Source organism: Chroicocephalus ridibundus, chromosome Z (assembly GCF_963924245.1).
Source record: "Chroicocephalus ridibundus chromosome Z, bChrRid1.1, whole genome shotgun sequence".
Classification (NCBI taxonomy): domain Eukaryota; kingdom Metazoa; phylum Chordata; class Aves; order Charadriiformes; family Laridae; genus Chroicocephalus; species Chroicocephalus ridibundus.
In genome coordinates this window covers 42,442,887-42,468,023 of record NC_086316.1, presented here as the reverse complement: position 1 = coordinate 42,468,023, position 25,137 = coordinate 42,442,887, and the positions used below count along the sequence as shown (strand labels likewise).

Genomic DNA, 25,137 nt, shown 5'->3' with positions numbered 1-25,137 from the left:
GTGCAATCTCTTAGTTCAGCTCATGGTTTTGCAACATAAACGCAAAAAAAATAAATAGGAGATGGTTCTTTTTCTCAAGAACAGCAGTGACTGCTAGATTACTACAGAAGTAAATTAAATAGTTCAGACCTTGCCCCTTCTAGGGGAAGTTTCTCGTGGCAAATCAGAATCATCAATGGGGTTATGCTCCCAAACCACAGCATCATTCTCAACTTCTTTCAGGTGAAAATTAGTTAATTTGTTTAATGAGAATCCTTCAATCTAAAGGAAACAGAAACATACAGCTAAAGATCACGTGAACTTTAAATCTTACTATTCCCCCCCCAATCCAAATTAAAACAGAACAAAGTTTACAAATAACTGTTCCAGGCCTAGAATATAGTCCAATCTGCTTCTCTCTTTTCCCTATACTTCTATACAAAAAAATCTCTCAAGAGGTCACTGCTTTTGGAAGGGTATCCAGTATGTCACAGAAACTTGTCTTGCATGTGACACAAGCAAAAATACATATTTTTTAATTATATGGCCATATACTATAGCACATTTCTCTCATTCAGTGCAGACAGTGGAGAGGCTTTGGGAATGAGTCATTCATGTACTGAAGGAAACTGTAAACCGGAAGGCCCATGTAATTGGTTATGGAAACTGGAACATGCACGCTAAATATAACAGTTGACTATTAAGAACAAAAATGGATGCCATGAATATAACACTTGAATGGTGTCCTAGAGAATTGGATTCTGGATTTCCGTCCTTCATACAACTCCTGATATCAAGATGAATTTCAGCTTCTAAACCCAAGATATACATGCTCTAAACCCCTAGTTTGATCCTTTGGGCAGACATCACACCAGTATGCTCCCCAGCTGTGGTCTACATTTTGTAGAATTAGATGTGAAGAGACAAGACTTTTTTTTTTTTTTTGATGTAGCTATGTGAATTCAGAGTTCTCAAGAGTCTGGAAAAAAGGCTGAAGAAACGAGGAAGTAGATTGTTATGAAGTGCATTAGTCAATGCCCAGCTCTCCTTACAAAAGGGGCAACAGAACACTTAATTCTATGACTAGGATTGTGAATCGCATCCTTACAGCCAAGCATACAAAGGTTAGATGTAGTCTGGCTGAATTCACATTCTTCCTGAATTCCTGAAGAAGTGGCTGGCTTGTGGCTTGCTCAGAATAGCAAGAAGCTGACAGGTTACACACCACGAAAAGGGATTGGTCCTCTCATTTATACTATTCAGTGTATTAATACACATACCCATGATCCCAAATAGACAGGTAGAATAGGCTCTTTCCTCTGTTGTAGAAAGAAAATAACCATTAAAGCGAACACATATGGTGACAAGCCTCCCTCTTCAGGACGATCAATGCAGCACAACTGTAAAAATAAATTCTGCAGTCATTAACGTTTCAAGTAATAATGTGAAAAATATTCTTTTAATTATTGTTCAGAAGTCAGTCGCATTAAATACTGACAGAAACTCAGACATCTTTGAGCTCTTATGAGATGGACTTTGTTCTCAAGGCCTGTGCATTTACTGCAGTCACAATATTAATGTCTTATTTTCAGTGTGACAGCCATAGGATGCAGACTGGCAAAACAGACAGCATACAGCCTCTTTGGAAAAATGATGACTTGTTTTATGTAGATATAGTACAAATCAAAAGTTTTTCAAGCTTTTTCTTAAATCATATTTTAGTTGTAGGCACACAAAGTTTTGGAACAAGTTCTTTAAATTCACAAGAAAGTTTTCATCTACATATGGAAACAAGCAGCTTTTTCCTGTCATTTTTTTCATGATCAATTAAGTTTATGGGAAACTGGTCATTCACGTTCCTCTGACTTGTTTCGTAACAGAGCAGGATACTTACAGTCTGCAGGCCACTGGATGAAGCAAGCTTAAAATTCCACTTTTGAAATTTAGTGGAATGTTATAACACACAAATGATATAAATGATATATTTTATAAAATTTACAATTTATAGAAAACTTAAATATCCTTTTCCCAACTCTTTAGAAAGAGAGTTTCAACAACTGTTTTCTAAACCATACCTTCAGTCTCACCAGCATACTATCAATGTTCATTCAATATTTATTCACAGATGGGGGAATATAAATGACTCCTACCTTTGCCCAGTACCTGAAGGCAATCACTAAAGGTACTACAGTAGGTTCCAGTTTTCCAAGTGTAGCCAGATGGTTTGTTGTCAGACAGGCATTCTCATTCCCTGCACTCACTTTACAAATAAGGCCACTAAAACCCAAAAAAAAAAAAAAAGTAAAAGATCTTGGAGGTTTTCTAAGACCAGACATAGGTCAGATAACTTCTCACAAAACAGTGTGGCAGAAGGCTGTAAGGAAAGACTTTGCAGCCTTTCAAAGACACTGTATCTACTTTAAAAGATGTATGAAAAACCAATTTGATTTATGGATAGGTTGAAAATACATGCGTTATACTTTTTTTCTGTACAAGTATTTTCAAATACAATTCAAGTATTTGTTTCTAATGACATTAGTTCACTGAATTAAAAAAAAGTTACAGTACTGATTTCCTTCATGAATCAGAAAAATCTTCCCATACCACGCCCACCAGAAAATAGTTTCTATGCTGTTTACATAGCACAAGAAATATTTTCACCAGTGAAAGATAAAGGTAGCAGCAAATAACTGGTAACATTTCTATATCAGTAGCTGTCTATAGAATGTTTCATGAATCTTAAGTGATATCCATTAAATGGGCAAAATAAGACGTCTTTCACTTGTTCTCAAAATATCAGCGAAGCTAAATAATCTGATATTGCCCCTACAGAAATCCATAATTTAATATGGTATCTACATTACCCATAAGGAACGAAAGTTTCTGCTCAAGCAGTTTTCCCAAATGGAAGGGTAAGGGTACATGCTGGAAGCCATAATGATTGAAGGGATTGGGAAATACACAGCTGAGGACAGAACAACCCTTACCCTCTTATTCTAGGCTAGGAATGACTTGCCCATGAGTGTTAGTTTGTGTTTCAAGATCCATGGAACTGTAATAATTTAGTACAGAAACGTCATTTTTCAGATGATGGTACACATAATTTACACTGCTATATACTATTAGAACACACAAAGTGACAACCGAGACCTTTGCTTTTCTCTGCACACCACCACTGGTATTCTAGCATGGAAATCAGCATCAACTTCCATAAAAGATTCTAGGTGGGAGAAAGAAAAAGAAGCCACGTTAAGCATGATATTGACAAAATATATGTTGAACTGGATGCAGCTAGAGGAGTACAGCTAGAACCTCAACTTCTTAATAAAATTATTAATTTTGAAACAAATAGCTCAGCACATCTGATAGTCTAATCCTGTAACTCTTTTAATGCAAGTGTTTCCATATGTGATGGGAAGAGTATGGTCTATACTCTGTGATAAGCACTGGTAAGAGAATTCTCAAGAAAAAAGGAGCTTTTCAAAATTCATACATAAAGTAGGTATAATTAAGTAGGTCTATTTTGGTTAAGTGCTGGCTTCAGTAATCCAGGCATACAGAGAGACCAATAACATCTATAAAAACATGTTAGTTCGAAAGATGAAAAAAAACAGTGCTATGTCGGTACCAGACAGAAAGAAAACATGCAAGTTTACTTTCCCTGTTAATCTAGAAATGTAAGTATAGAACAGGCTTACTGACAAAATGTAATGCCTTCTTGCTATGATTAATTATTTTTTTTTCCTCTTATTCGTTACATAGGTTTCCAATTACAATTCAGCTACATTTTTATCTTAACACTACAAAATACAGATGCTACTGCAGTCCCTTCTCCTAGTGGAGTTTACTGATCCAAACTGGGCTTACTTCTTGATGCCTCACTGTTTCACTGGGCCAGGTAGATAGGAAACTATGAAATAATTTTAGATACCCAACTCAAAAATTCTGAAATCACAAAGTTTTCTTGATGTTACCTAGCCCTTTGGACACGTATCCTCTTTGAAAAACTTCTTGCTTTTGCCAGTGGGGTACCTCAAATGCCTAATGCTCTGTCCCTGTATCTTCTGACTCATAGAAAAAGGCATTGCACACGATGTTAATACACATATTGCTTGCTTTCAAAACACATTAGAGATCTTAACTTCTTATGGGATCTGGGTCTCCATTCCAGCAGTCTGGCTGAACAACAACGCCATTCTCAAAGACTATAATGGTTATTTGACCAGACAAGAAGATGCACATACAATGGGGGTGGTAATGAGAAAAAACTAGGTCAGTAAATATATGCATGTTTAATATACAAGTTTGAAACCATATGGTCTGATTTCCCAACCGTGGGCATAAAGCAAGGCAAGAAAATAGTAAAGCTACTTTTTGCAATCTATATTTAAAAAGTTTCTTTCACATCTTTTCATTTTTGCCTGCATATGCTTGAATTGATTTGAGTAAGTGCATTTTTTTTAAGATCTTAGACTTTACTTGCCTATATTAGTGCATAGAGTTGTATTCATTACCTGAAAAAAAAACGTGTTTGTATGCAGTCATTTGTACACAGCCTCACTGCAGTAACAGGCATGGGCACATAATTATAGGAAGAGAGACCACAACCTGAAATTATGTTACCAAGTTTCTGAGCACATGTTAGAAGAGCTTAGGCTACCTTCTGCACTATACACAGCTAATAGAGCAGCCTGGGAAAAGAAAGGCAGCACAGTCTACCTTAAGGTAGTTTAATGACATCTTCACTTATAATGTAGAAGAAAACTTCCCACTAGGAATTTCTCATATCAACACAAACAACGGGACTTCAACCATCATAAAACTGAATACCAAACTAAAGTTAGTTCTGCCAATGTATTCTTTCCTGCACTATTTTTCAGTCTCACATCTTTCTAAAAAAAGAATAGCATGTGGTTTACCTGTTCAACAGAGGTGGAATTCAACAATTACTAAGCAGTAACATTTAACAGAATTGTGAAGGCAGCAATTTTTTCTTACCACTGTTCTGGAGACTTTCTTGCACAAGTAAGAGAACGTCTGGTTGAGCCATCTGTCAATAAAAGTAACAAAGCTGTTTTCATAGTGTAAAAGAGGTGCTTTCTCACAACTGAAAAAAAACCCATCCCCCCAAGCCACTTCTGTTTTTCTTCCAGAGAGGGCAGCAAGACGGAAACAAAACAACAAATGAGAAAAAACTTCTCTTAATCCTTGGCTATCACTAAATTGTATCAAAAGGAACCAGAACTCTGCTTATTTAGAATTAAAAAAAACCCAAACCCTGGAGTAATTTGAAGCAAAGCTATTTTAACCTGTACCAAAGACTTGATTGTGCAAAAAAACCCACCAACAGAACTACTATTTCAGTGCACTTAAATATCATTGCCTTCGGACATACTGGATCTACCTCACATCAAAGATTGGAATCATAGCCTTTTTAAATTATATGCACTTTATGAACTTGGATCATTCTTTTTCCATATAAAATTTCCATCTTTGTTTCCTAGAGGAAATGCTAAATTTTAACCCGTCAAATCAACTACAGCAGGAATAAGTTTAAATACGGAATCAAAGGCTTTTCGCAGTCCTTAATTGTTTTTTCCAATGTTCAGGCATGAGGATGTACAGAAACAATTAGCATGACAAATCAAGACTTTAAATTACTTTACATATAAATGACTTAAGACGGTTTCACAGCTCAAATTGACCTAGCAATCAAAAACTCCGATGTGCATGTATCACTACACCAGTAAGATCATGGGAGTGCCATTTAATCCAGCTGTAAGAGGCCATAAATAATGAGCTGTCTCACATGACTGGTAGGAATACAGACGTTTTAAGTGTTTTCAGTTTTTCAGAATAAAGATTCAATAAAACACAAAGCTGTATTATACTGCCTGAACATTACTGATGTATGAAGTGAGGAATGCTATTTTAAGACCATTTTAATGTGATAGCTGTTTTACCTAATTCATTTTCATAAAAAGTGCTACTACCACACTGTAAGTCATACTTAAACTATAATCTACATAAAGGTGCAAACATTCAAACCCACTTAGACATACTTAATAAAACGGTCTTACTTACATTGGCAGGAAACTGGATATCTATGTTTATGTCTGAAGTTTTGAAACCAAATCTGCTATAGGAGGAGCCATACAATCTTAATGAGCACTCTGCAACAAAAAGAATGATACTGCATTTACTCATTCTCATTACTCATTCTAAGCCTGTAGCTTCTTTACAGCATTGTCAGTAGATCTTAAACCTACATGTAGTTTTGATAACCACAGGAAATAAAGAAGTGTCTTCCAACAGCACAGAACTGTGTTAATAACTCCTGCTTTCCATGCTGTTGCTCATAAAAGCTTATCGTGAAGGTTGAATGCCCCCCAAATCCTGTTTATTTTCATGACCCTGTTTGGGTCATGAGCACCATTGTCATTTAATTCAGGGTTATAGCATCACATCATGTCATTCAACAGAGTAGCAACTAAACATACTGTTTTAGAATTTAGCTAGACAAAGTTTTTAATTAAGTTTTCACTTTATGAGCTGTTGTGGGTTGTTTCAGTTTGGGTTTTTTTTGTTATTGTTGTTAAGTTGGTATATCTAGCATTTAAAACAAATTGCAAATAATACCTGGCAATTTTTGACACAGCAAGTTTTCCATCACTGTTTTAATGTTGAACCTTTCTTCTAGATCTTCATGATTTAAACCAAACTCCTGCACTACTTTTTCAATAGCAACACCAATAGCTTGTATCTGGGAAGGCGTTGGAGGAGGCAGAGCAGTCAGCAGCTGTTCTTCTTGCTTTTCCTTTAAAGACAATAAGACTGATGTTTTAATGATTTTCTTGAGTTGCTTAATGTGCTAGAATGAATGTTGCAACTCATCCCAAGTAACACCACCACAGGTTTTTGAGATAATGGAGGTAATTGGAAGAAAGAACACCAACAGAGAAACTGCAACAGGAATGAAGAACTAGATATTCCAGGAGGCTTCGGTAATGTGTAGAGGTATGTAAACATATATTTGGAATATTAAAAAAAAAAGTCACCAATTCTTTCATCACCTGTGACATGGGAAAGGGTAGGAGTTAAAAAGGAAGAAATAGAAAAGCTGCAGAAGACAAATAGTTTTGTCCAATCCAAGCTGAGAAAGTAGAAGGAACAGAAGATGTTTAATTAAAAAAGTAAAATTGATGTTTTCCTGGAAGTTATTTTGATGTTTATATTCAAAACAAACCTATTTCCTTTACATATAAACAAGTCTGTAATACTGCACAATTCTTAATTTTTACTGTATTTCTGAACTAAAATCTTCACCATGATACATAGGTTATAATTTCTAATTCTGCCATACCAACTATATTTGCTTATTGCTACTCCTCATTGCCCTGGAATTGTTCAAAACTCTTCGTTGTTGAAATATGCCAATGAAATATACACCAAGAAGAATGCACGTAAGTAGCCTACAAGAAGAATTATAGAACAGCAAAACAGAAGAGTCAGTTGTTTTTTATTATACTTCAGTCACCACCAACAAAATATTACTGAGTTACACTTTAAATGAGGACTTCTTTTAATGTAACAATAGGCATGAAAAAGTACAAATTATATTACAAAGCTGGGAGCAGAAGCAAAGTCCCAAGTTTACTCTTTTTACCAATATGATTAAATAAGAGTTTTTAAGAAGATTCAAACACAGTAAAAAAATAAATGTGGAACGATGTTCGAAGCAGTATAGTTTCATTGTCATTAGTAGGGTGAAGACAGTTTCATAAATATGCATTTTATACTTTTTCTTGTCCTTAACTCACCTTTAGGCTCTTCTTGTGTCTTTTCTCTTTAATATGTTTATGAGCAAAAGGCACTGACTCAATCAAAACGTCACACAATTTGCAGGTATATTTTGCTGACGGGTAGCTTCGAGGTTGCTAAAACAAAGAGAGTAAAAAACCCCTAAAATATAGAAAGATACCACTTCATTTCACTCAATACACTTGCTAAGTTGAATGACTAACTTTGAAATCCAGAAATATTCACTTTAGCTTTCCTAACTTCATCTCTAGAGTCAAAAGTTTGCATATCAAAAATAATGCCAGCAGAATGGTGGTACTGGTCAATCAAGCCTTGTGGAAACTACCCAACGCCCATGGAAGAATATATTAACTGAACAAATATACAATAAAACCTTTCTGGTCCACTGCCCTGGCATGCAGTGATCTGATGTTAATTCATGAACTAAAGAAGCAGCGATTTTTTGTGCTTAACTTGCTGCCAAACGAAGACACATAGCAAAACCCCAAAGAATAACCTGCCTTCTCTTGACAATTCATTAATAGCCCCCATTTTGTACATTACATCAATTCTATAACTAGACTTTCCTGCTACAGTCAGAGAAATTGCTTGAAGTGTACCCGCTATATTGTATTTACAGACAAGAAAATAAGAGAGGACTATAGAAGTAAAGACAGTGGCACCTTCTTCAGTCTATAAATGCAGTCTCGCTTCAATCGTTCTTCAGCTTGCTGCAACCCTAGAAGTTCTTTTGCCGACAGCACAGATTCATCTATGACTGGACCATCCACTTCATCTTGATCATGTTCATCTTGTCTAGTTCTTCTCAATTTTCTTAGTTTCTTAAGCTTTGTCATTTCTTATAAAGAGTTAGGAAAGCAAATATGTCAAATAACTTCAGAGTACCACAAAGCATTTTGTTTGGTTTTTCTTCTTTAATTACCATTCTACTTATGTGTGAGTCAAATAAGATACAAATCATCTACCCTGCATTGTTTCATATTCTGTTCTGTGTAAGTCTGATAATAGCAAGGCTGTATATTTATATCATAATCTATAGTACCTTTGTTCTGAACCATTAAAAACCATTGATTTCTCCTGTCCAAGTCACCAACCTTATTTAGATGGCTTTGTTAGAACTGGCAAAAAAATAACACTAAATGCAATAGATTTCACTGCCTAGTTGGGACATACCTGTATGTCATTATGACAAAAAGGCAGAATAAACATTTTGGGATCTTGGTCAGGCTTAGGTAGATGAACAAGCAAGAAAATGAACTGACCCATAGACCACTACAAAGATGACCAAATTAGTGAGTGTAGACCTATCTGAATGATTTGTAAGAGCTAACAGCACTATGATATAGCACTGGCATGGTTTAGCTGGCATACAACAATTTATTACCACCAGCAATAACCGCCTGTTAATGCTGCTTGCCTTTCAGTTAAACTGGCATATGGATCAGTATTGCCTTCACATTATTAAATAGACAAGCGAAAAAAACCCCAACAAACTAATAACCTCTATTGGCTACGTAAGTCAATAAATGAACTTGCCAAGTATTTGCACACATTGCTTAATAAAGCTATAAAACTGGCAGAATAAACATGATTTAGAAAGCTTGTTATATTTACAGCGAAAGTTCTGGAACGAAGCAATGTAAATACCAGTTCTACTTTTAAGCAGACTTTGCCATCATTTTGAAGCAGGGATTGCTATTGGTCCAATACCTGTAAAAATCATGTCAGGAATTAATATACACACACCAGATTTTCACATGTGACTTCAGATCACATCTTACCTTTCACTTGAACAGCTATACAGGATGTTCAGATGCTTGGAATTTCTAAAGTTCACTGCTTCTGAGAAAGTTTATGCAAGTTCCTTAAGCTCCAAAACCCTTATCATAGCATGTTTTCATTTGTAATAATTGTTAAAAAAAAAAAGAAGATAAAACACAACTGCTCTACCAAATATGCTTACAAAGTTTCCTTCCTGTGATCACAATATTTGTCTCTAACAATTGGCAAAGGGGGAACAACTTGTGTACTTTAAACCAGTTTGATTCAGTTCACTAAGCAGCACGCATGTGCTAGTGTGGTAAACAGGACCAGAGCAAGAATGACAATATAATTTCTTTCAGTAGCAGCACAAGTTTATGCCGGAATAAAGAGAACTAAGGCTTAGCAGATTGCAGGGACAGTAGTCCAAAGGAAGCTCCAAGGAGCAGAAACAGAAGTTTGAGTCTCTGAACTTTACATATCCCTTCCATTTTCCCTGCTGACTCTCCAGCTCAAAATCCTACGACCCACCGTAGCTGTTCAACTACACTTTTACTTATCAGTGTAGACAGAATTTGGAAAAAATCTGTATTAAATGAACATCTTTGCAGGAAAGCATGTGACAACTACCTACTTGCCAATTATTTCTGTAACCACTAATTAACTTTAAAAAATTATAAAATAAATAAATACTTCTAATATTTGGCAGTTGCAGTAGTATAGGTAAATGACTAAATAAAGTACTAAAGACAAGTTAAAGTTAAAGCTCCTGCAGAAAAATCAGTGTCTCAGAGATTCAGTAAACTCCTTCCTTATGAGCTGCAGTAAAAAGGCATAAAGGTAAAGGAAAGGGATAACCACAGAAAAGATTTCAAGTAAAAGGAAATGCTAGAAGAAACATTTTTAATAATTGTTTGCTACTTGACATAGAATTAGAGCTTTTGAAGTGACCTCAAGAGGTGAGCTATGCCATGCCTGTGCTTCACAGCAGGATGAAATCAACTTTGTCAATCCTAAGCAATGCTCACCTAACCTGTTCTTAAAGGCCTTCAGGTACATACTCCATGAGCGGTCCAGAAAAACCTCTCCAGTACTTCCCTACCTTGACCATTAGAAACTTTCCATTTATTCCTCATCTGAACCTTTCTTGCTGAATCGTAGGCCCATTGCTTTCTGTCCCATCTACTGGAAATATGCAAGTCAGATTACTACATCAGCTTTTTAATGCCTTTCTAGACAGCTGAAGACTGTTATCGTGCCTCCCTACCCTTTCCTTTTGCAGAAAGATTGGGGATTGTTTACAGTTTGTGTAGTTTCTGTTTTCTATGTGCCCTGGCATTCTTCTTGCTCTTCTTCGGACTGTTTCCATTTTATTCATTCAAGTGGGGTGCCAAAGCCAGACAGAGACACTTGCCCTTTCCTATATGCCAGTACCTCAGTTTTCATGAATAAGTTTCTCTGTTGAGAAATATTAGTTTGGGTTAAATAAATAAATTTTACTTAGAATAAGCTACTTGGGGTTATACTATGGTGTGATTTATGCTGTTTGCTTAGCTTTACATAACACAAGTAGCTAGATTTGCTGAAGCCTTTAGGCTTCAGAATAAATTTTCTTATTAATTTTCCTAGAAGCTGGTACAGTGCTGTGTTTAGTCTTTTAGTATAAGAAAACAAGATAAGGAGGCTACAACTGTCAGCAGAGACTGCAGATCAACAAGGTCAGAGTAGTCAACAGCTTGCCTGCCTGGACATAGAAAAAGAATCGAATAAGGTGTTAGAAGACCCCAGACCAAAAATCACCACTGGACTAAAAATATGTGAATATTTTACTGGATAGTTATGTAAAATCAAACATGTTGATTACCAGAGCTTCCTTTCTGCATGTCTGGCACATCTTCACTCATTAAGTCTTCCTGAAGCTGTTGTCTTACATTTCTGTTTCCACCACCTTCAACCTCATGAAAAGAGTCCTTTCTTTTCCGGCTATGTGCAGGAATCCAGGCAACAGATCTGTACTCTCTCCAGCTGCCAGAAGTACCACGATGGTCATCAGACACCCACTTCTTCATTTGGTCTCTCTGGATATCACTTAACTTTGACCCTTGACTGTAAGTTGTGTTTCTAAGTGAATTTGGGCTACTCAAAACACTACGTGGCCCTCGCCTGGGACTGTTTCCATAATCATAACGTGTTCCCTTTTTCTTTTGCAGGCTGGTATCTGTTTTATTGCTATGGCCATTTCTGTATTCATCCATGACTCGGTAGTCTTTCTGTGAGGGACTTCCTTTTAATTCTTCTTGATGTAAAATTTCCTGATCCTTATTTTGTTTTGCAAAGCAAGTTTTTGCAGCATCTCCCATGGTTATTGCTGTTCAATTTAGTGATCCCCACCTAGAAATTGAGAAGTTAAAAGCTGCATTTCAAAATTAATCAAGAGATAAACACTGGTTATTATGTGTTATAGAAATCTCAACAACCAAAGCCCTGCCTCTGTAATACCATCAAGGCAAGCAAGTCTTAGTGGAAAGCAAAATTTGCTTCAACCAAACAAAAGGCAGTTCAAAACTCAGCTAGGTTTCTTCTCTTAAAATGTCTAAAACCTATGGATGATTCACAAACTGCAGAGACCGCCTATGGGTTATTTAGGCATTTATATCTAGACACCTTTAGGACAGATAACTACTTTTACAAGTCCACAGAGGAGTCTCAGCTTTGAAAGAATGACAGAAGAAACTTTGTAGTACATAGAATATGTAGCAGACAATAATGAGGATGGCCCCAAAGCCCCTCAGTATCATCAGAATATTCCCTTTTCCCCCACAGTAGAATGAAAACTGTGATCAGAGGAGCTAGAGATGTAGAAGTTGAGTAACAATCTATCTGTCAGGCAAATACGATACAATGATTAAGAAACTATGCTGCACTCCCAGTGCACTCTGCACGTTTTACCTATACCAGCGTTCTGAGGTCTCACATTACTCGTTATTAAGCACTGGTATTTCATGCTATTTTAGTATTCTCTAAAACATCTGGACTACCAATTTGGTCTCCTCTGCCCACTGCCCCCTCCCCTGGTCACATCCATGTTCTTATCGTAAAACATTTCCAGGGAGCTATAACTCCAATGTTAGCATAAACCCGTGTGGACTGTGAAATGGGAAGCTAGCTGGGAGAGACTGTAAAGTGTCAGCAGTCACATTGACACTGAATATTGTTCAATTTAAGTATAGCCACACAAAACCAAACAAAAAAAGTTTTCTCTTTCAAAAGAAATGTGTGTGCTTAAGGATGCAGCAAAGGCTGAAGGGCATTTACAAGCAGCAGGAAATGCCCTCCTATTGCCTTTAATATGGGAGTAGGGTACCTGATTTTCTTAAATGTTTAAGTTATGCAGGCCCCAAAGACATCCTCAGGCACCTCAGTGCCTGCTTTCTATAGGCTTAAGGCTTTTAGTATTTATGCTCCTCTTAAACAGAGGTTTTCTCGCTGTCACGTAAGTGACAGAACAAGTAGGAGTCCTGCCCTAAAGACCCGAGAGCCGGTTATGTACGACCGTGGAGTTGCAGCTATTCCAGCTCAGACATGAAACAAAAGTTTCAAACGCACAAAGTGAACCCGCGTCCAATCTTAGGAAAGAAGCCGCCGTCGCATCTGAATTTCCAGAGTGACCTAAAACCAGCCTGTTTCAGAACGATCCCCAGCAGCAACACCCTCGCCCAGCCGCCAGCCCGGACAGTGCCGCGCTCCGCTGCCACCCCGAAAGGCACCGGAGAGTCAGTTTACGCTGTCCCCTGGCTCCCCAGCCCGACGGGAGGTGCCGGCCTGCCGGGCCCGCACCGGGGCGGGGGACACACGGCTCCCCGCGGGCCCCCGGCCGCGCCGCCCGCGGGACGCACCACGCAGGAAACACGCTACGTGGGTCGCGGCTCCCTTGCTCCCAGGCGGCAGCTCCCGGCCCCCTCCCGCTTCTAGCCCTCCCACCGGCTGGCGAAGGCCCCCAGCCCAGCCCCCTGCGGCCCGACCCCCGAACGGCCTGCAGAAGGCGGGCCGGTCAGGCGGCCGGCGCGGGGCAGCGGCGGGGGACTAGGGCCGGCTGGGCCCTGCCCCGCCGCCTCATCCGGACGACCCGCGGGCCGAGCGGCGGGGAAGGCGGGGGCGGGCGGGCCGTGGCCCAGGCCCGGGACGGTGCGGGGCGGAGGGACGCTGGGGGAAACCGCGCGCTGCCGGGGAAGGCCTCGCCGGGCCCGCACCCGCCGAGGGAAGAGGACTCACTGGCCGCCGGTGGCCCGTCTCCTGCCGCGGCGGAAGCTGTGCGGAGCCCTCTGCCCCGCCGATCCGACCCGCTCTTCCGGCAGCCCGGCACCTCCCCTCGACGGGGCGGGGACGAACCGGGCGGGGCGGGGCCGGTGTTCACGGAAGGCGTGGGTAGGTTGGGCCGTAGGTTCGCTTCGGCCGTGGGGTGGGGGAGTCGCAGGGAGCTGCCCCCGGCCTTACCCTCCCCCCTGCCACCGACCCACTCACCGACCCACTGACCCACTGGAGGCGGGGGCGGCCGCGGCCGCGGGTCGGCGGGTGGGCTCCCGGTGGCGCGGGCGTTATGTCACGACCAGCCCTGGACCCGCGAGTGGGTGTGGAGCGGTCTTTCGCGAGGCCGGAAGAAAGCGGCAATTAAGTGTTCGGTGGAACCCGACAAAAATGGAAGGGGTGCGTCGTGTGCGCCTGGCACGAGCAATTGCAAAAAGAGCACAATATAAGGAAATACTGCAGAATAAACCCAGAACGTAACATTGTTTGCTCGTCCGCTGGAGGAGTGAAGGCACTGCCACGCTGCCGGGTACCAAACCCAACCGCACATAGCCTGGGTGCCTCATCAAACCAACCACCTGTGTGAGCTGCCGCAGGCAGGGCACAGGAACAACCACAAAACCCAGAATGAAATGCAAAGAGTAAATTTAATCTCAATACCTCGCAAACCGGGGGATCCCCGAAGCAGCACCTGGGCAGAGGCGCACAAGCAGGAATGCAGGCACCATGGAGCTCGTCCCTTGTTAGCAAGAGAGTCTGAGAGAGAGAGAGAATCCAAATATGCTTTTTCTCACCTGTATTTAAGGGCTTCACGCAAGCATAGTTTTCTACTGTGCTTTCATTGTTTCCAAAGCAGGACAGGCATCTCAAGCATGTTTGATAAGTTGCCTTTGAGTCGATCACAGGCCTGTGTTATCTAAGTCCGGATGTTCTACTTGTCAAGCACACAAGACTAGATAACCATTGGTGTGATGTATGTGTTTTACGATACCCCAGGTGCGAGTCACTTGAGTGTGTGAACAATCCTCCTCACCAATCTATTGTTACTTCCTCACACCACCCCAGTCGAAGAAGGTAATGTTCAGAGCAAGTGACTCAAGAGAAACAGAAACACAAATTGCAGGAAGTGGGAAAACCCTGGGCAGGTGGGGAAGTGGGCACATACCTGGTTTCCTGTAGAAGAAAACCTTCTATTTCCCTTTTCACTAAATTACGGTTCTCACTGAATTAAGTGACATTTTCAGAATGTTACTTGCACTCGCTCAGCCTCTTCCTCTTACAGCTTCTCCCTGTTTCTGCATGCCCCCTTCATTATTTAGTTAATGCCTAGTTTAGGAGGGTCTCTTCCTGCTGCTCTTTTTGTGTAATAATTACTAAAATGGACAAAAATACAGCATTGTTCACACATTAAGGAAAGTTATAAAATCAAAACGCTTCTGAGGTGGAATACAGCCGCAGCTGGCATGCAAAGAATGCAACATCTGTGATTCCCTGTACAAGGATGCTTGCAAAGCTACATGAGGGACGGAACGGAATGTAACCTTCTGTGGCCTTGCCTTGTGACAAACAGCAGATACGGGAACAAGATGGTACTATGAAACAGATAAGCCACCTACTTGCTACCCTGAGACAACATTTCTTCAAATTTTGATGAAATGCTGTCATTTGTGCAAACTTTGCTCATTATAATGTCATTATAATACCAAAACGCTCCTTCATCCCACGCCTCCAAGGTGCAACCACTCCATCTTGATTATGCGCCCTGAATTTCTTGTAAACTATACCTTTAATTGTGAAGTGAGAAAAATTTACACCAATCATAATAAAAGTATGTATGACGAAAGTCACTCAAACTCCACCTTGAAGATAACAAATAGTATAAAAATAGCCCGACAGAGGGGGGACATTGGGGAAGACACCATTGCGAACAAGTCGAGGAGAACCCCATCACTGACTTCCGGGACCAGTCGACGGGCTGAGCCTTTCTTCCCCCCCACAGGGACGCCTTTGGGTAAGACTTAGGCTATACCGAGTGCTTCCTTGGGGAACTTAGAAATTTCTCTAGAGAATCTCTTTCCTACATTTATAGCCAGGCTGAATTGTTTATAACTTTGTCGCGTGTTTTGTATATTTAACAATACTTTTATTTGCACGTGCTTTGCAGACGGTGTATTTATCACCGTCAATCCTAAGAACCTATATATCTGTTGTTTAAATAAACTGCACTGTTTTAGTAGCTAGTCATTTTGATTTCTCATTGAACGCGACCAAAGACTCGAGAGTGGCCGTGCTAGTTCAGGAGCACGAATAGACTGAAGGTGCAGTCCACTATTAGTGTATCCAAATCGTAACAGTTTAACACACATTAAACACAACTGGACTGATAGTGGTGAATTGGGCATCACTCATAATTTAAACCTAGCCGCACCTAGCCTCCCACCTCGGTGAGGAGTGTTAGAATGCAAGGGCGTTTATTTTCTGCCAAAACTGCTTTGCCCCTTTCACGCAACACTTTTGCATCCATATTTGTGGAAAATAGGTGTTCTTAACCCACCTCATCAGATGGTCTGTGCGAAAGCAATGGAAGATCGGCGAGGAGGATTGTAAATAAGCTCAAGTGAGGTGCTCAAGTGAGCTCACACCTGGGGTGCTGGGAAACACCTATGTCACAGTAATTGTTGTTCAGACTTCGGTGCCTCCAAGTAAAACATTTGCACTTAGATAACATAAGTCTGTGATGGACTCAGGGACACCTTATGTAGCCGCTTGAGAATCCTGCACTGTTGAAGAAGGTCAAAGCAGTTGGAAAACTATGCTTGAGCCCTTGAAATAGCAAGACCAGGGAGTCTTTGCATGCTCTTGCTAACAAGGACTCTCTCACTGCCAAGGACTCTTGCTAACAAGGACTCTCTCTCACTCTTTGGTGCCGTGTCCTCTGCTTGTGTGCCTCTAGTTGCTTTGGAGATTCCCCAGTCTGTGAAGTATTAAGATTAAACTTGTTCTTTGCCTTTTATCCATGGTTTTGTGGTTGTTCCAGTGTCCTGCCTGCATCAGCTCACACATGGTCCTTCTGAGAATTCACCTTCCCATTCCAATGCAGAACTTCCTTAGCAAAATGTGGACCAGTATACAGATTTTGAACAGAGGTAAATAGCAGCAACTTCCGAAAATTACTTATGGTACCTTTCAAAGACAGGACATGATAGCTTTATAGCCTAGTTTGCATCAGCACTTGGAAGTTACTTTTGCCTTCCCCTGTATGACCCTCCAAAATAAGAAAAGTTGCCTGGCAAGACGCTCTCTGGAGATGGCCTGGCATGGAATCATAGAATCATAGAATGGTTTGGATTGGAAGGGACCTTAAAGATCATCCAGTTACAACCCCCCTGCCATGGGCAGGGACACCTCCCACTAGACCAGGTTGCTCAAAGCCCCACCCAGCCTGGCCTTGAACACTTCCAGGGATGGGGCATCCACGACTTCTCTAGGCAACCTGTTGCAGTGCCTCACCACTCTCATAGTGAAAAATTTCTTCCTGATATCTAATCTAAACCTGCCCTCTTCCAGTTTGAAGCCATTAGCCCCTGTCCTATCACTACATGCCCTTGTAAAATGTCCCTCTCCAGTTTTCTTGTAGGCCCCTTTTAGGTACTGACACGCTGCTGTAAGGTCTCCCCAGAGCCTTTTATTCTCCAGGCTGAACAACCCCAACTCTCTCAGCCTGTCCTCATAGGAGGGGTGCTCCGGCACGCTGATCATCTTTGTGGCCCTCCCCTGGTCTCACTTCAAGAGGTCCATGTCCTTCTTGTGCTGAGGACTCCAGAGCTGGACGCAGTACTCCAGGTGGGGCCTCACCACAGTGGAGCAGAGGGACAAAATCACCTCCCTCAATCTGCTGGACACACTACTTTTGATGCAGCCCAGGATGCAGTTGGCTTTCTGGGCTGCAAGCACACATTGCCAGCTCATGTTGAGCTTGTCATCCACTAACACCCCTAAGTCTTTTTCTTCAGGGCTGCTCTCAAGCCACTCTCTGCCCAGCCTGTATTAGTGCTTCGGATTGCCATGACACACGTGCAGGACCTTGCACTTGGCCTGGTTGAACTTCATGAGGTTCACATGGGCTCACGACTCAAGCCTGGCCAGATCCCTCTGGATGGCATCCCTTCCTTCCAGCGAGTTGACTGTGCCACACAGCTTGGTATTGTTGTCAAACTTGCTGAGGGTGCACTCAATCCCACTGCCTATGTCGCAGACAAAGATGTTAAACATAACTGGTCCCAGTACTGACCCCTGAGGAACGCCACTCATCACTGGTTTCCACTTGGACACTGAGCCACTGACCACAACACTTTCAGTGCGGCCATCCGCCAATTTCTCATCCACCGAGTGGTCCATCATCAAATCCACGTCTCTCCAATTTAGAGACCAGGATCTTGTGCGGGACAGTGTCAAACGTTTTGCACAAGTCCAGGTAAATGAGGTCTGTTGCTCTCCCCTTATCCACCAACACTGTAACCCTGTCATAGAAGGCCACCAAATTTGTCAGGCACAATTTGCCCTTAGTGAAGCCATGTTTGCTGTCACGAATCACCTCCTTATTTTCCATGTGCCTTAGCAGAGTTTCCAGGAGGATTTGCTCCATGATCTTGCCGGGCACAAAGGTGAGACTGACTGGCCTGTAGTTCCTTGCGTCTTCTTTTTTCCCTTTTTAAAAATGGGGGTTACATTTCCTCTTTTCCTGTCAGTGGGAACTTCACCAGACTGCCATGACTTTTCAAATATAATGGAAAGCAGCTTAGCAACTTCATCCACCAGTTCTCTCAGAAGTTGCGGATGGATTTCATCAGGTCCCATGGACTTGTGTACCTTCAGGTTCCTTAGATGGTCTCGTACTCGATCTTCACCTGCAGTTGGGGGTCCTTCATACTCACAGCACCTGCCTTTGCCTTCTGTGATTTGGGTGGTGTGGTTAGAGCCCTTGCCAGTGAAGACTGAGGCAAAAAAGTGATTGAGTACCTCAGCCTTCTCCTTATCCTGGTTGACCAGGTCTCCTGTTTCCTTCTGGGAGGGCCCACATCTTCCCTAGTCTTCCTTTTATCACTGACAACTTATAGAAGCTTTTCTTGTTGCCCTTAATGACAGCGGAAGTTACCAAAACCATTACTGTGAGCAGATGTGGCTGGGGTGCCAAACACAGAAACGTTTCTGAGCCTTGTCTTTCCACCTTCTTCCATAAAATTGTTTGAGTGGCTACAGGCCCAGCATGTTTCATGGCATGCTGACTGGGGTGGGTCAAACAACATTTAGTCTTATGGAAGCTCCTCATTAGTGCACCCATGCCAGACTGTCTCAAGTTCCTGTCATTTTTATGAAACTAAAATTCCTGTTGTTTTTATGAAACTCTCAGGTTCTGTTTTAGATTTCGATTAGATGGATAATTGTGTACTCAAATACTAGCATTTTCTATGATCAGATAAATACAAGAGGAAGTGAGCTAAAAGGGCCACATGTCCTAAATATGCATGATACTTGGAAGACCCAAACTTTGATTAGCTGGGATTTTTTTCTAAATATGATTAGTCAGCTTTTGCAAGAAAAATTAAACAGCATATTGAATCCAAATGTACTGAAATGGGAATTAGCAAATCTTGCAAAATTTACCTGGAATAAAAGAAAACAAGAGAGAGAATTTGAAAAATATTAAAAGAGTACAACTCATTAAATCAGACAAGATAAGTGAGATACATATAAATGGTAAAACTGAACTTAAAGAACAGATCACAGTATTGGGCATCACGGAATCATACTTTATTTTTGAGGAGATGTAATCTCTGGAATTTCATGAGTGCTGATCTTGAATCTGCCACAGACTTTTTGTTCCAGCTTAAACCAAGTCATTACATTCCCAGTTTTTCCGTAGCTACATTTACTTAGGTTAAACAAGTATTTGGCACATCTTCTAAGTGGCTTTTTTGTGTGTGTGTACAATAGATGCTGTTTTCCTTTAGGAAAGCTTGCCCACCAAGAAAAAAAAAAATGATTGAGGTTTTCTGTGGTTTTGTGAGATAAACTGGGTCAATTTGGGATCAGAAACCTGCCATACTGGTGCTAGTGGGGATGGGATTGCCCAGGTGTAGGAGTGGTAGGGAGCAAAGATGGAGTGTCTGCTTTGACTGTGACTCAGCCATCTCCTGGAGCCTCACCCCATATTTGCTGTCTTTGTCACCTCAGCATTCCACTGTTGCGACACTCTCCATCTCGAAAAGCTACTAAGAAGTATTGAAAATGTTACGGCTTGTCTACATCAGTGGAAGATTTCTTCCCTTGCAGATAAGTCAGAAAACCTGTCTGCCCAATATTTTAAGGTGAGATTTTCCTGAAGACATTGGAGCTGACCCATTCACACCTGAAAAAAACTTGGCCCAGTGTCATTGCCTCTCTAATCTTCTTGTGCGCCCCCAGCCTACTCACTGGTGGGGCAGTGTGAGAAGCAGAAAAGGCCGTGATGTTGTGTAAGCACTGCTCAGCAGCAACTGAGCTGTGCCTGTGTTACCAACACTGTTTTCAGCACAAATCCAAAACATAGCCCCATACTAGGTACTGTGAAGAAATTTAACTTTATCCCAGCCAGTACGTTCTCCACCCCTTATTCCATGCTATTTATATTATGTTCAGGTCCCACCCTATTGCAATACATCTTCATTATCACCCTGTTCCCCATAAAATGTTTGTTAAATGTCCATAAATATCCATAAAATGTTCATTGAGTTCATTTGGTGTATGACTTTGGGCTTCATCTGTTATGGTATTCACCCAGGACAGGAGAGGTAGTGTTGCATGGGGTTACTGGGAACTAAAATCAGCTGGAGTCACTGTTGCACTTGCACTGCTTCTTGTGAGGTTCATCCTTCATTGATTTAGGTGGTTTCTGCTGTAGTACTGCCTGTAACATGCAAATCAAATCATGGGTTACAAAGATTTAAAGGTATATCCATTACATTCTTTATTTCTGGTCCCTTTGGACTAGGTCATAAGTTTTAACATTGCAGTGAATTCCTCCTCTTGCCTCTAGCTTGGCTATCAGTGATATCCTGCTGTAATACCGCTGATATATGGCAGCCACAGCAGTGGTGACACGCAGCATCATGTAACACTGCCATCATACAACTCAAATCATGGATTATTTTCACCCAGGATTACATCACCTTGAGGTACACGTTGGACTCCCCTATCCCTCTGCTTTACCCACCAGGTGCACCCAGGTCCTTGAGCAAAAACAATACCATGAATAGGTTTCCCCTGTCCTGAGGAAGAAATAACCCAGGCTGTTTTTCCCAACAAGTTGATACATGTACTACGGGGATCTTACCTCCTTCCACAGTGTGCAGGGTTTTTGATTGGACAGGGCCAGGTTGACTGTCAGATCCTCTAGTGTTAACTAGCCAATTGGCTTCTGCTAAATGTGTACCCCAATGCGTGAAAGACCCAGCACCCATTGCTCTCAGTGTAGTTTTTAACAGTCCATTATATCATTCAGTTTTCCCGGAGGCTGATACATGATAGGGGATGTGACAGACCCACTCAGTGCCATGCTCCTTGGTCTAGGCGTTTATAAGGCTGCTTCAGAAATGAGTCTCATTGTCAGATTTATTTCTTTCAGCATGCTGTGTCACCATAAAACTTGCTTTTCAAGGCCCAAGATAGTATTACAGGCAGTGGCATGGGTCACAGGGCATGTTTCCAACCATACATTAGTCACTTCCGTAATTGCAAGCACATGGTGCTTGCCATGGTGGGTTAATGGTAATGTGATATAATCAATCTGCCAGGCCTCCCCATATTAATATTTCAGCCATTGTCCTCTATACCAAGAAGGCTTTAGCCATTTGGCTTGTTTGATTATGGCACATGCTTCACCTTCGTGAATAACCTGTGCAATGGCATCAATGGTCAAGTCCACCCCTCGATCATGAGCCCATTTGTATGTTGCATCCCTTCCTAGATGTCCTAATGTGTCATGGGCCCATTGAGCTGTAAATAGTCAACCATTATGTTCCCAGTCCAGATCCACTTAGTCCACCTGCTTGTTGTTTTGATGTTTTTCAGTGTCTCGACTCTTGCGTATATGAGCATCTATGTACATGAAATACTTTTACAAACAGGTTCTCTACCTGAGCAGCAATATCTTGCCATAGTTCAGCAGCCCAGATAGGTTTACCTCTGCTCTGTCAGTTGCTCTGCTTGCATTGCTGTGGCCACTCACAGAGCATTTACCAACATCCATGAGTCAGGATAGAGATAAAGTACTGGCCATTTTTCTTGTTCACCAATATCTAAAGCCAGCTGGATTGCTTTCACCTCTGCAAACTGGCTCGATTCACCTTGTCCTTCAGAAGTTTCTGTGACTTACTGTGTAGGACTCCACACAGCATATTTCCACATCTGTTGTTTTCCCACAATATTGTTACAACCAGGGACTGCGAGTCTGGTAAACAGGTAAATGTAACTCCTTGAGAAGAACAAACAGTGAAGAATACCACATCCTTGAAGAGACTGGAGGGACTGATAACAAGCTTGCAAAATAAATGAGGGAGTTGCAAAAGCATCTGCATTTATCTTGCCCAATTCACACAAAGAAATTCCACTATTATCAGCTCAAACCAGCTACTGTGCACCACCAGGAACTACCCAAAACCTACCATGAAGCTCCTAACAGACTTAATGCACATGTGCCAAGGTGACATGAATATGGAAATGAGCTCTGGAAATGTAATGAATATGGATATGAGTTCTGGAAATGTAATGAATATGGCAGTGAGTGCTGGAAATGTAATGACCGTGCATATTCTGTGTGGATATAAGTCTCTGTGAATCTGTCATTCAGTGGACATGTTAGGTGCAAAGATCCCCCACGTCCCTGGCACCGAATAAAAGACTGCCTGCTTCTTAAGACTACATTGCTGTTAAGAAGTTCATTTGTGATTTCGGTGACAATATGACAGGATCTATCTGTAAACAGGGCATATTGCTTTTCATTTTCTGGTAATTTATTGTACATTGGGGCCTCCTCAGCATGAGTCACCTCCTCTGGTGACACTCTGAAGTTTTGGCCCTCTGGCCAGTCCATGATCACTTCCAGAATTCCTGGGTGGTCAAGGTTTCCAATTCAAGCCCACCGTGTGATCAGTGCGACCCACTTACTCCACATAGCACCAGCTGGACAATGTGCAGAACAGACCCTCCCTTTGAAAATCCAGCCCAGCACAAGAAATCAAGGTGACAAAAGGAGCTGTGCTTCAGTACCAACGACTTCTGAAGCAGGTCAAATTCCTTCATATGCTGCTAATATTTCTTTTTAAGTTGGAGTGTAACGGGCCTCAGATCCTCTATATCTCCAAAACCCTAGGGGTCAACCTCAAGTCTCTCCTGGTGCTTTCTGGCAGAGGCTCCGGATGGGGCCATTATCCCTGGCTGTGACGTAAAACACGTTTTTCACACCTTGTCCTGCCCAGACTGGCCCCAGTGCTACTGCAGAAACTATGTCTATTTAATTTGTTCAAAGGCTTGGTGCTGCTCAGGGCCCCGTTCAAAGTCGTTCTTCTTCCCTGTCACTTGGAAGCGAGGGCTTATGATCAGACTGCAACCTGTAATATGCATTTTCCAAAAACTCATCACACCTAAGAAAGCTTGTGTTTCTTTTTTGTTAGTTGGTGGAGACATAGCTGTTATTTTATTGATCATATCCTTTGGGAGATGACAGCACCCATCTTGCCATTTTATCCCTAAAAACTGGATCTCTTGTGCAGGTCCTTTGCTTTCTTTTACAGGAAAACCAGCTCTCAAAAGAATCTGGATTCTTCTTCTCCCCTTCTCAAGTACTTCCTCCGCTGTGTTGGCCCACACAATGATGTCATCAATATACTGCAGGTGCTCTGGAGATTTACCCTGTTCCAGCGGACTCTGGACCAGTCCATGGCAAATGGTAGGGCTGTGTTTCCACCCCTGGGGCAGCCAGTTCCAGGGGTACTGGATAGCCCTCCACGTGAAAACAAACTGCACTCTGCCACCAAAGGGATTGAGAAAAATGCATTAGCAATATCCATTGTTGCATACCATTTGGCAGCCTTTGACTGCAGTTCATACTGAAGTTCTAGCATGTGGTACAGCAGCACTCAGCGGTGGTGTGATTTCGTTCAGGCCATGATAGTCCACTGTTAGCCTCCATTCTCTGTTAGATTTTTGCACTGGCCATATGGGACTATTAAAAGGTAAATGAGTCTTCCTGATCACTCCTTGATTCTCCAGCCGCCAGATCAGCTTAAGGATGGGAACCAGGGAATCTCCATTGGTACGATATTGTCACCGGTGCAGTGTCGAGGTAGCAATTGGCAGCTGCTGTTCTTTAACCTGCAGCAACCCCACAAAAGCAGGATCCCCTGAGAGACCAGGCAAGCTAGACAGCTCTTTAAGCTTCTCCGTACTCAAGGCAGCTATACCAAAAGCTCACTGGTACCCTTCTGAGTCCTTGAAGTACCTCTCCTGAGACAGCGTATGCCAAGGATACATGGAGCCTCTGGACCAGTTACAATAGGGTCCTTTTGCCACTGATTCCCAGTTAGGCTTACCTCAGCCTCCAATGCAGACAGTTCTTGGGATCCTCTTGTTGTTCCAGAAATGCAGATGGATTCTGCCCCTTTATAATCTGATGGTATCAGGGTGCACTGTTGCACCAGTGTCCACTAGAGCTTTATACTTCTGTGCAGCTGATGTGCCAGGCCATTGAACCCACACAGTCCAGTAAACCCGGCGGTCCCTTTCCCCACCTGACTGAAAGCAGCACCCCTCTATTCCTGGTTGGAGTCTTCGTTACCTGATTTTTGTAACTACAAAACAGAAGTCCCTTTATCAAAGTTAAAAGTATGACCAGCCCTTCTACTCTGCCCAACAGACACTGGACAGTAATTTTCCTGGATGGATGCCTTTTGATTGTTTTTCCTTGCAGTTCCTGTACACCAGCTTCTAGTCTCCAGATAGGTTCACTGTCCCATTTCCTCATGTCCTCCCCCTAGTCACGCAGGAAGAACCACAGGGTTCAACATGGCATGAGACACCGGTACCCTCACTCTTGAACAGACAAAGGCTGACACTTAATGGCTGAGGCATTGGTTGGCGTGGGTAAGGAAGACCTACCCTTGGATTGCTCTGACAATTTTTGTGTCAGTTCCTTCACAGCCAAGACACAGGTCCATAGGGAAGAAGTGAGATTAT

The 25,137-nt window shown here is 41.9% G+C and overlaps 1 protein-coding gene across 3 annotated transcripts in view; it reads right to left on the bottom strand.

Moving 5' to 3' along the window:
* TUT7 (terminal uridylyl transferase 7) overlaps positions 1-13,943 on the bottom strand; it is a 34,578-nt gene extending 20,635 nt beyond the window's left edge. For 2 of the 3 annotated variants that reach the window (XM_063319612.1, XM_063319610.1), the window contains exons 1-11: positions 13,834-13,943; positions 11,426-11,952; positions 8,463-8,638; positions 7,800-7,916; positions 6,619-6,796; positions 6,064-6,152; positions 4,978-5,029; positions 3,130-3,199; positions 2,130-2,256; positions 1,260-1,379; positions 130-261 (exon numbers count right to left, since the gene is read on the bottom strand). In XM_063319612.1, the coding sequence (XP_063175682.1) occupies positions 130-261; positions 1,260-1,379; positions 2,130-2,256; positions 3,130-3,199; positions 4,978-5,029; positions 6,064-6,152; positions 6,619-6,796; positions 7,800-7,916; positions 8,463-8,638; positions 11,426-11,921 (1,557 nt within the window). In that variant the 5' untranslated portion in view covers positions 11,922-11,952; positions 13,834-13,943. Of the gene's footprint in view, positions 1-129; positions 262-1,259; positions 1,380-2,129; positions 2,257-3,129; positions 3,200-4,977; positions 5,030-6,063; positions 6,153-6,618; positions 6,797-7,799; positions 7,917-8,462; positions 8,639-11,425; positions 11,953-13,811 lie in introns of all 3 variants that reach the window. The other variant, XM_063319611.1, reaches the window with a different exon arrangement.
* Positions 13,944-25,137: the final 11,194 nt, after the last annotated feature.